At 38.6% G+C, this 9,874-nt stretch overlaps 4 protein-coding genes across 8 annotated transcripts; 2 read left to right on the top strand and 2 right to left on the bottom strand.

Moving 5' to 3' along the window:
* The first annotated feature begins 137 nt into the window (after positions 1-137).
* LOC108625344 (estradiol 17-beta-dehydrogenase 8) lies at positions 138-1,397 on the top strand. Its single transcript, XM_018025278.2, has 4 exons — positions 138-393; positions 494-610; positions 684-1,059; positions 1,129-1,397. The coding sequence occupies exons 1-4, from the start codon at positions 363-365 to the stop codon at positions 1,343-1,345; spliced, it is 741 nt and encodes a 246-aa protein (XP_017880767.1). The 5' UTR covers positions 138-362; the 3' UTR covers positions 1,346-1,397.
* Positions 1,361-2,360, bottom strand: LOC108625343 (deoxynucleotidyltransferase terminal-interacting protein 2). Its single transcript, XM_018025277.2, has 2 exons — positions 2,159-2,360; positions 1,361-2,083 (listed from the first exon to the last, which is right to left on the bottom strand). The coding sequence occupies exons 1-2, from the start codon at positions 2,253-2,255 to the stop codon at positions 1,395-1,397; spliced, it is 786 nt and encodes a 261-aa protein (XP_017880766.1). The 5' UTR covers positions 2,256-2,360; the 3' UTR covers positions 1,361-1,394.
* Positions 2,361-2,447: 87 nt separating this feature from the next.
* Positions 2,448-5,191, top strand: LOC108625355 (mini-chromosome maintenance complex-binding protein). 2 transcript variants are annotated; one of them, XM_018025306.2, is made up of 8 exons: positions 2,448-2,614; positions 2,720-2,997; positions 3,251-3,586; positions 3,664-3,989; positions 4,071-4,250; positions 4,333-4,576; positions 4,657-4,830; positions 4,907-5,191. In XM_018025306.2, exons 1-8 carry the CDS (start codon positions 2,608-2,610, stop codon positions 5,090-5,092), a joined length of 1,731 nt encoding a protein of 576 aa, XP_017880795.1. In that variant the 5' UTR covers positions 2,448-2,607; the 3' UTR covers positions 5,093-5,191. The 2 variants fall into 2 exon arrangements, with proteins under 2 accessions (XP_017880795.1, XP_017880796.1); XM_018025307.2 differs by lacking the exon at positions 2,448-2,614 and having other exon boundaries at positions 2,870-2,997; positions 3,255-3,586.
* A 187-nt stretch (positions 5,192-5,378) lies between these two features.
* LOC108625358 (protein FAM166B-like) lies at positions 5,379-8,642 on the bottom strand. 4 transcript variants are annotated; one of them, XM_026813869.1, is made up of 6 exons: positions 8,471-8,642; positions 7,797-8,388; positions 6,694-6,769; positions 6,398-6,560; positions 5,933-6,142; positions 5,379-5,787 (listed from the first exon to the last, which is right to left on the bottom strand). In XM_026813869.1, exons 2-6 carry the CDS (start codon positions 7,868-7,870, stop codon positions 5,564-5,566), a joined length of 747 nt encoding a protein of 248 aa, XP_026669670.1. In that variant the 5' UTR covers positions 7,871-8,388; positions 8,471-8,642; the 3' UTR covers positions 5,379-5,563. The 4 variants fall into 4 exon arrangements, with proteins under 4 accessions (XP_026669670.1, XP_017880801.1, XP_026669671.1 ...); XM_018025312.2 differs by having other exon boundaries at positions 7,797-8,591; XM_026813870.1 differs by lacking the exon at positions 6,694-6,769 and having other exon boundaries at positions 6,398-6,519; positions 7,797-8,591.
* Between the last annotated feature and the right edge of the window lie 1,232 nt (positions 8,643-9,874).

Here is a 9,874-nt window from a genome sequence, read left to right as displayed (position 1 = left end):
ATCGTCCATTTCTAAAACAGAAGGCTTGGGAAAAGAGCACACCGTGTGGAAAATGCGAGAACTATCAGCTAACCGTGGTCACACCGTGTGACCCACACGTACGTGTGCTTATTCCTGTGGCACGCATACTGATTAACAGTACCTCTTCGGTTTGGTATTATTGTCACGTTCATATTTTTTTTTGAGAGACGATGGCACGATACGAAATGTGTACCGGACTCGAACAGGCGTGGTCCGATAATGTAATCCGACGATGCGAACGATATAAAGGCTGACACGCAAAATGGTACTATTATTTTTGATACCGCGAAGCAGAGAACTTTGCACCCTGTCCCATGTGTGTGTTTTGATTAAAAAGTATCATGGTTGTTGGCAAAGTGGCGTTCGTAACAGGTGTGCATTTAAAAGAACGAAAGAAATAAGAGCTTGACGGAGGAAGACCGTACGCGGTAAACGTAGAAAGAGATAAACATTGAATTGATTTTGATCACAGGTGCTGGAAGCGGCATAGGTAGAGAGGTGTGTCGCGCGTTAGCGAGACAAGGAGCCAGAGTCATCGGCGCGGATAGGAATTTGAAAAGTGCCGAAGAAACGATTGCATCTTTGAATGGTTCAAGCAGAAAAATCATGATTCCGTCTCATCGTGCCGATGCCTGATAAAATTCTGTACGATGTTTTTTTAGGTCGCGAACATTTAGCATTACACGTGGACGTTTCGAACGAGCTGAGCGTGGACGATGCGCTTAAAAGTGCTGTTGACAAATACTCAACTCCGCCCACTGTCATTGTTAATTCCGCTGGAATCACGAGGGATCAGTTTATTTTGAAACTTGCCAGTAAGGATTTTGACGAAGTACTCCACGTGAATTTAAAAGGGACGTTTAATGTGATCAAAGGAGCGGTGAGAGAGATGATTGACGCGGATGTGAGCAGAGATGGTTCCATTGTTAATTTAAGCTCCATCATTGGGAAAGTGGGAAACATGGGTCAAGCTAATTACGCCGCGTCGAAAGCTGGAGTGACAGCTCTTACGCGAACCGCTTCGTTGGAATTTGGGCAGTAAGCGTAAAACGTTGACTAGGCGACCGATGTCTCACCGATACTATCGATCGTCTGTTTCAATTACAGATTTGGAATTCGCGTTAACGCGGTACTACCAGGTTTCATAGAAACTCCGATGACGGAGACTGTACCTGACAACGTAAAACAGATGTTTATAAAAAAAGTACCTCTTCGCAGAATGGGTAAACCAGCGGAAGTGGCGGAAGTTATTACGTTTCTAGCGTCTGGCAAAAGTTCTTATATCAACGGAGCGTCTATCGAAGTTACAGGAGGGCTGCATTGAATTTACGCCTCCAAATATATTTTTCTGATTAAATCGAGTTTATTATACATCATTTCTTCTTTCCTTTTTTCCCCTTGAGCTTCTTCGCATGCCTGTGAGCCTTGTAATGTGTCTTTTGTTTTTCTTCGATGATCTCCTTATATTTACGTTTGTTATACTTAGCGAACTGAGCATCAGCCATGAGTTCGTCCACGATCGTCTTCTTACGCTCCTTCTTCGTAAGTCGGCCAGAATAATAGTCTAACGGCGAATCCATAACTTTGCCAATTTGGAAGTACTTCGGTAAGGCTTTGAGATCGTTCTTTTTGTAGAAATGTTTCGGATCCAACACCGATCTCATCCTTAGAACTTGAAGATCGTGTTTCACCTCTGGCGTCAACTCCGGGGCACTCATATTAAACCAGTCTTTGCCTTTGGTCTTGGAACGCTCCTTGCGCCTCATATATTGCAGTTGTCTCTTACTCAAATCGTACGGGGGTACCACTTCTAGTTGCTCGAAGCCGGGTGTTATAATACTCTTTTTAAGTATCTTGTCTACCGCCGTCAACTCTTGTTTGAAATTAGTTATTTTTGGAGCGGTCACGGGTTTCCTCCTCTTGTTCTTTCTCGTCCAACCCATATCTCGTTCGAACTCCTCGAGATCGATGTCCTTAGTCACGTTACGCCTGACCTTCCTCGTTCCAATTTCATTCTCGATCAGATTTTCTTCTATGTCGAAGAATTTCGATGATCGCTTTTCTACCAAATTAACAGACAGAATGAAGCATCGTGAACGTTTCTAACCTCAGTACGCGTACCGCGAAGTATAGTTACCCGTATTCTCAAAATCTATGTCATCTTCGTCACTTTCTATCAATTGATTTCTCGTCGCCAAATCCGTTTGACCTTTAGTATCAATTATAATGTCCATTGTTGTTCCTTCCGCAATACCCGTAACACCGTTCTGTATCTGTATCCTCTCTCTACTGTAATGCTGATCAACAAAGGAGCAAAGAGAGTGAAAGTTAGCGCAGACACGAACGGTACAAATACGAACTTGTCTGGACCTGAGCGAGAGACCAAGTACCAACAACCAACAGCTACAGAGTACAGACTGCAAAGAGTGCAGAGTGCAGGTGCAGAGTGCAGTTTAGTGAGGTTCGGTGGATGATTTCCCGCCAGCTTTCCGTTTATTTTAGCAATACCGGTGCCAGTTTTGTTGTTCAATGCGGTATAAAGTAATGCCGTACTAATAAATTATCGATCAGAACTATAATTTTATAATGACTTGTAAGTAAATACGTACTTTTAATTTTAACAAAAAATATCAAATGTTCGATCACCAAACCAATAATTGAAAGGCAGTTAATTGGAGAATTAAATGGATTATTTTAGCCTTGCTTAAATTTACGGATTGGACTTCCGATTATTTCATCAAAAACCGTTCGCAATGCACTGCGATCTTGGAAGATCCAGAGGCATTGAAAGAAATTCCTTTAATAAACAGTGGATCCCTCGACGAGTTCAGAGACCGGCAGCTTGTTAGATTTGAAGGCATGATTCAGGACATGTATGATCCTGAATACTACTTTCAACAATATGAAGTGAAAAATACTCAAACTGAAACGTGTGAGGTCAGATGTGGAATGTACGCAGATTCTGCCAAATACTTGGTAATTATTGTATTACCATTTCCTCTTATACTTACATGGCTCTTTAACACGTTCTTTATTCATGTTTGACTTGCATGATACGTTGAAGTGAACGTGGGAGCCTATAGTAAATTTCTGGTAGTTTCAGGTGTGAGATGTTTATAGTACAGCTTATTTCATGTATAAAACTGCCGACAAATCTTTTATTTTACATTACAGTTTAAATGTAATATGTTTTCTTTAAATTCAATGATTTCACTGTCATATTTCCAAGCCAGGTGAAAAGATCTTGTTCGAATCAGAGAAGAATCAAACTTCAGAGAGACATACATGCATTGTAATATCGACTCCTGGTTTAAACGATTGGGCAAGAGAGAAAGTTGATCAGTCAATTTGTTTAATCACAAAAGCAATGAATATTAATAAAAGAAGTCTGGACGATGATGATCTCAATGAGAGTAACAGTTTGGAGTCAACGCGAAAGAAGGAAAGAACTTCGAGGGCAGGAAATATCAAAGAAACAGACGTTGCAGAGCAAAATATATTTTCAAAAGAATACATACTTAATTTTCCAATTTCTATACCTGATGGCAAAGCTTGTATTGTGAAGGTTGGTAATGAATTTTTCAATATAATGAATCGTGTAAAATAAATTTTTGTATATACTTTTACAACATTCAATTACAGATATATGATGATACGCCTTTGAAATTGAATGAAACGATTGAAGTAGTAGGTTTCATATCTTTGGATCCACTTTTAAATGGTGTTGATAATTCGGATGAAACTATGTCGGAGGCTGAAAACGCCGTGCATCATCCTCCGGCCTCGCTTGTCCCTCGATTACATGCTATAAAAATAATACGTCCAACCAAGCAAGATCTTAAAATTGTTCCACAGATAATGTGTAAAGTACAGTCAATAAGAAGTGACCTTCATTTAATATTAAGTCAACTTCTATTTGGAGATTCTTTGGCTGCAGATTTCCTAATTTGTCACATGCTTTCATCAATGTAAGAACATTTAATCTACGTTTATCACTTAATTAGAAAAGCCGTGTTCAACATTTTCACAAAAGTACTATTTCATTTCAGTTACATGAGGAAAGACTTCTTCTGCCTTGGTACTTATCCACTGAATATAACGCATTTTCCCTTCCTCAAATATAAACAGTTCACAAAGGATTTGTACAAGTTTTTAACTTTGCTCGCAAGGAAAAGTCACTTGTTAGAAATCACTTTGGAAAATTTAAACGATTTGACTTTGTCACCCAAGTAAGTAGATACAATTTTTACATGCGAACATTTAATTCTTTTTACGGAATTTTCGATGTACTTGTGTATTTTGCATCGTCAGGAAAGATTATGAGGGTAACAGATTAACGAGTGGTGTGCTCCAGCTTAGTAATAACACTCATCTTGTGATAGACGAAACGGGATTGACCACAGGTCAGATTTCACAAGCTGGACGGGAAAACTATAACGCGATATGCGAGTTAATTAATTTTCAGAAAGTCACATACGATTTCAAATACTACAAACTGGAATACGAATCGGATATTCCGATTTTAATTTTATCAGAAACTAAGTCTTTCATCCCAGTACGTACGAGTCTCTATTACAATGATTATCGATTACTTTAATTGCACAGTAAACGCTGAGTAACTTGTATTAATTTTAGTGCCCGACACAAGTCGTTTTAAAAGTAGAGCCAGAATCTGAAAATATTTATCCGCAAATATTGGAAGTGACTGACCATTATTTGAAGGACAAAGATCGATTATCCAATATTCGACAATACTTAGAAGTTGTACGGGACACGAAGTTCGAATTCGACGACGATGAAGTCATGAAGGTATTTCATATTATTTCCTGCTTATTATATTTTATTAGTAAGTTGTCTATATTCTCTGAATCACGTTTTCCTTCAGGAAATTCAAAACGATTTTGTACGGTTAAAGGAAATAAATAAAAACGTTGACCGTTTGCATTCGTTAATGGTATTAGCTAGACTATTATCTTTGTCGTATGGATCAAGTACATTGACCATGGGATACTGGAAGAAAGCTGTACAAATGGAATTAGATAGATTAAGTAGATTGCCAGGTAAAAAATAAATACTGTTCATAAGAAATAACGCTACATATACTTGTTCATTGCGTCCTTTTGTACATGGAAATTTTATACTGATTAATAAATAATTTTCGAATGAAAAACGAACTTTTTGTTTAATCCTATCNAATGTTCGCTGTGTTTCCATTTCGTAGAAGTGAAAACAGCATTGTTTTTAATTCTGTCATTCTTTAAAAATATTTCTTTAAGAAATATTTTCAAGAATCATTGATCCGAACGAACGCAAGTTTAGATTATTATTTTGTGCAACGTTAAAGAAGGAGAAAAAAATGGAAAAGAAGAAAGAAAATTTTATTTGAAATCACCGCGTGAACAGTGCAAAACTAAAAGTAAATTAAGAGAAAAAATAAATATTATTTAAGTTAGGTAACGCGCTCGTTTAAATAGATTGTCGTCATTTTATCGACGCGTTATCTCGTTAGACATAAGGATTTAAAAAAATAGAGTTTCGGAAATTATGCACGAGCAAGCTCGTCGAGATGAGCCACGTCTAAAACCCTCTGCACTGCGTCGGCATCTTTTAATCTGCTATGTCTTTGCTCGCGTTCCTTTCGCACTGACTTCAATCCCTTGATCACGGATTGAGCGTATCTTTTTGAAAGTGCGCTCTCTCCCTTTGCGCCTGGAATATGACCCGTGTACCCCACGATCGGTGGTCTCTCGGGAGTGATTTCATAATCTGTAATGAAATCGATTCCAAGCTAACACCTACGATCCCTTCCTTCGCTCTTTTAATATTTGAAGCTCAGATGTTGCGGTTTTATATTTTTATCACTTTTAGTAATTACTTCCTGCGCTAAGAATGAACTGTCCTTTGTACGTACGGAAAGTGGTCGGTCGTTTTTTATCATGCTCGATTTGAAGAGTTATGTTGTCAGGTCTCACTGTGGGGTAAGAAGTTTTTTCGATCTGAGTTCGTAAGGCGTCTCTACGAGCCCTTAATTTATTTTGATTTCCACGCCACTGCTTGGCACCCTCTTCCACAGCTCTCATAAAAGATAAACCATACGTGCTGTTAAATCCAGGAATATATCCTACGATCAAACGATTAAGCGGAACATCAGTCACGTGAAATAGGACGATCATAATACGATACGATCTTACGAAAGTTTTAACTCGCATAAGATCATGTTTTAATTTAATTCTATGTCACCTTATAATGTTGTTTCTTTGTGTTAATTACTAATGTAAAATGCTATTAATATTATAATATGACGCAGACGAAATGTGATCACTCATTTGTTAGAAGTCAGAGAAAGAGGAAACCATTTACAGAATTCAATACTTACCAGTGTATCCTAAGATATATGGCGGTGTCTTGATGTAATGCGTTTCGTTCCTCCAATCCGGCTTAGGATCATTTTCATAGGAAATCGTAGAGTCCTCGCGTGTGTTCCTCCCGGAGTTGGGTCTGTAAGGTCCTGTCTTGAGGATTTTCTTTTCAAGTAATTCCTGCATGATGCAACACTCTCATGGAAGCTTTGGTTTACTTTACAAACGAATTTCCTCGCTTTTCTATTCTTTTCCACCTCCTTTTGCTTTACGCACATTTAAATTCCTCTACGTACTACAGGATCGTTCTTACCTTCATAATCTCTTCGGTACACGCTCCGAATCGTTTCCCAACTCGAAACTTAAGGGTAGGACAGTGTCCGGTATAACTAAAAGAATGAACGACGGATCCACTAAAGAGCGTGGTTTCACTCTTTTTAAGTTCAGCAATTTTCTAGTCTTTAAAATACTCGCAAGTATTTAGAGTTTTATGCGTTCGAAGTTAAAATGTTCTATTGAGGTACGGAGGGATCGACCGAATTCCATACAATGGGAACAGGAGATCGCAAACGATTCAGTGCTTAATAGTTATTGACTACCAAAATTGTTACCGAAATTTTGATGAAACTTCCGATCTCGTTCGCGAGTCGATCGATCAACGCGCGCAACTTGCGGTAAATGAAACAAATGAATCGTTAACACGATAAGCGGCAGTTAAGCGAAGAAGCGAAAGTGAGCCAGGCGATAAAATCACGATACACAAATTGTTTCGGTACTAGGATCGGTACCAGTTCAAACTTACGCTCCCCTATCTTCGCATCGTGTTGCGCGTTAAATTGATCTCATCGATCGCTGCAACTTTTCGCGCCAAAGCAATACATAGTAGGCAGTACACCGATCATTATTGCATACGCCCTGTTATCTAATCTCTTTAAAATCAAACTTTTAATTGACATTGATCAACTTCAAATTGGTTCTATTATCCAACTTGTACTGTAAACCCGTTCCAAATCCGAACAGTGTTACAGCGAACATATACATATGTATTTTAGTACATATTATGAGAATATTGCAAATTTAATTAATACTTTTCAATGGCACTTCAATGGAATATTTATAGGCTCCACTGTTTCTCAAAACTGTTTTCGTTATTAACTTTAATTATTAAACTGCGGATATTTATGCAAATTCCTGCTTTTACAAATAAAAGAAACTAAATGCACATGACTGTTTTCTCCTCTAAATAGTATAAATTGTATTTAACTTTGGAAACTTTGAATTTCTTTAAATTATTTTAAATAAACATCCGCAGTCTGCTAAATACTTTTCTGGATATTTCATTAATATTCTATTTGATATACGGGAATTTACTTCAGTATCAAATTACGTAAGTTGTCGCATAAAAGTGAATCTTACCCAGGTAAATGAGCGGCATAACTCTGTCTAAAGAATTGTTTCTTCTGCTCTTCGGACACGGAATCGAAGACCATTTTCTGATCGAGTTTTTTAGTGTAACACTTCGCACGTTGATATCACTTCCATCGTTGTCCTCCAATCGAATTTTTTCTCACAAATCGAGGTCCCTTTGCATTCGATCTTTCGAACGGGAATAAGAGCGCGACACGAAAGTCGGCCGACTCGTCTATTTGGTCACAACAGACGAACGATATCTAGATACGTATTGTACGTACATATATATTTACGCGTCCGATGCGCGGTATGTAAAACCACATACATATATATGTAGTACATACATATGTGATCACGTTAGAGGATGTGTTACGCGACTAGAGACGCGTGTCGGACGTCCTGTTAAAAGTGCCGCTCCTGTGTTCCGCTTCTTGCGCCTCGCGCGTTTTCTTCTCTCTTTCAAGCGATTCCAAGCATATTTATGTTTCGCTCAACACAGATCTAGAAATCTTGTTTAAAAGGAGTCCCAACTGCGATCGCGTTTCAAAACCAGGACAGTTTCGTATTAATAATGCAGCAGCGTTCTAAAACCCGATCTCTGCAAAATGTTTGTTTCAAAACCATATCTACACGTACTGTGCTTCAAGATCTAGGTCTCTGCCAAGCGTTAATACTAATACCTATGAAGGTAAATTAGCACATTCTGATTCCGTTTTAGCAAACACTATACCGTTACTTAGTGCGTTTGCTTTCGTTACGTCCATCGAAAGAAGAGAGAAGAAGAATGAATACATATCCGCTCCTTTTCAGGTCTTCAAACTAGTAGCATGAATCATTGGTACGAATATCATGAAAAAGTAACGTCGCTAATATGTGTCTTATAGAATCTCTGTTATACTTTATTTTTATTTTTCTTAGATTAGAAGAAATACACAACAAGAATGTTCGTTTTCACGTCTCACACATTTTATCTATAAAACTACAGCACTGTGTAGAAATTGGTAACTTAATCGATACTTTATCATCTCTATTTAAATTCTGGTATTTTATTTCTCCGTTCCTTGATTTTATTCAATATAGCCGTGGAACGAAGTGCTTGACGCAGCGTTACCGTTTCTCTTTCGCGTTGCATCGATAACTGGACACGATTTAGTACAAGGCAATGGGGTCTCCTAGGAGTATCACAACTTCGTTACCTTTAAGAAGATCGATATATGCTCGAAGGTGGGGAAAAGGAGGAATGAAAGAAGGAGAAAGGGCTTTTGGATACAGTACAATTTATTACTTATATCTACTCTAGTCTCGATTTCTTCCTTTAAGAGAATCATAAATTAGTTAAAAGAGGCTAATAACCATGACGCGGAAAAAACCAGGAAGCACGATCAGTTGTCCTTTTTTCTCACCCTCCATCTGTGCTTAAGAACACCGAGGAGATTATACTTTCTCTTCGATGTTAAGGATTAAGTTATAAACAGAAATCCAGAAACTATAATCTTCTCGGTGTCCTCAAGCAGAGATTGGGGGAGGGAAAAGAGGACAACTGACTGTGTCCTTCGGTTTCTTTCTGATTATGACGGCGCTTCATTCGAATCAAGGGCACATTTGACCCCCTTATCCAGATAGGCCCTTTTGTATGATGTACTTTAAAAATCTGTTTTAATGTATATTGTCAATATTGAGATCGGTTGTAGAGTATCGTTAGTAGCAGAGAGGAAATTTCGCCTTCTCTCTCTATTAAGCCGAACTTGAGCAAAGCTTGGAACACACGGATGCAGTTCGATAGTATACGTAAGTGGAAGGAGTAATTCTCGTTGGCTTCCGTCTTCATTGTCCTCAAACCGACCACCTGGCCATTCCGGCTGTGCGCAGGCTCTGGCCCTACTCCGGCTACTCCTTTCATCGTGCAAACTTTCGCCACGCTTTCTCATTCTCTTTGCTGTCTCTTCTCTTTGTCTGTCGCTTAGGTTCGGAGTTCGGACAAGTTCGTACCGTTCGTATCTGCGCTAACCTGCACCTGCACTGCACTGGATGCATTGTGTGTGTTCCAGTTAGCAAATGTCTCGTATCTCCTATCATATCTGAGT

This window comes from Ceratina calcarata, unplaced genomic scaffold (assembly GCF_001652005.2).
Source record: "Ceratina calcarata isolate Rehan_Ccalc_2016 unplaced genomic scaffold, ASM165200v1 scaffold351.2, whole genome shotgun sequence".
Lineage (NCBI taxonomy): Eukaryota > Metazoa > Arthropoda > Insecta > Hymenoptera > Apidae > Ceratina > Ceratina calcarata.
Note: the sequence above shows the minus strand (reverse complement) of the source record. Positions and strands in the feature narration are given on the sequence as shown.

Coding starts and splice junctions, on each gene's coding strand:
- LOC108625343 (XM_018025277.2), bottom strand. CDS start 2,255: ATGGACATTATAATTGATACTAAAGGTCAAACGGATTTGGCGACGAGA. Junction 2,084..2,158: donor CATAGATTTTGAGAATACGG/GTAACTATACTT, acceptor TTAATTTGGTAG/AAAAGCGATCATCGAAATTC.
- LOC108625344 (XM_018025278.2), top strand. CDS start 363: ATGGTTGTTGGCAAAGTGGCGTTCGTAACAG. Junction 611..683: donor AACGATTGCATCTTTGAATG/GTTCAAGCAGAA, acceptor ATGTTTTTTTAG/GTCGCGAACATTTAGCATTA. Junction 1,060..1,128: donor GCTTCGTTGGAATTTGGGCA/GTAAGCGTAAAA, acceptor TTTCAATTACAG/ATTTGGAATTCGCGTTAACG.
- LOC108625355 (XM_018025306.2), top strand. Junction 4,251..4,332: donor GATTTGACTTTGTCACCCAA/GTAAGTAGATAC, acceptor TTGCATCGTCAG/GAAAGATTATGAGGGTAACA. Junction 4,577..4,656: donor AAACTAAGTCTTTCATCCCA/GTACGTACGAGT, acceptor TATTAATTTTAG/TGCCCGACACAAGTCGTTTT.
- LOC108625358 (XM_026813869.1), bottom strand. CDS start 7,870: ATGGTCTTCGATTCCGTGTCCGAAGAGCAGAAGAAACAATTCTTTAGA. Junction 6,561..6,693: donor GTACCGAAGAGATTATGAAG/GTAAGAACGATC, acceptor TGCATCATGCAG/GAATTACTTGAAAAGAAAAT. Junction 5,788..5,932: donor AAAACGACCGACCACTTTCC/GTACGTACAAAG, acceptor ATTTCATTACAG/ATTATGAAATCACTCCCGAG.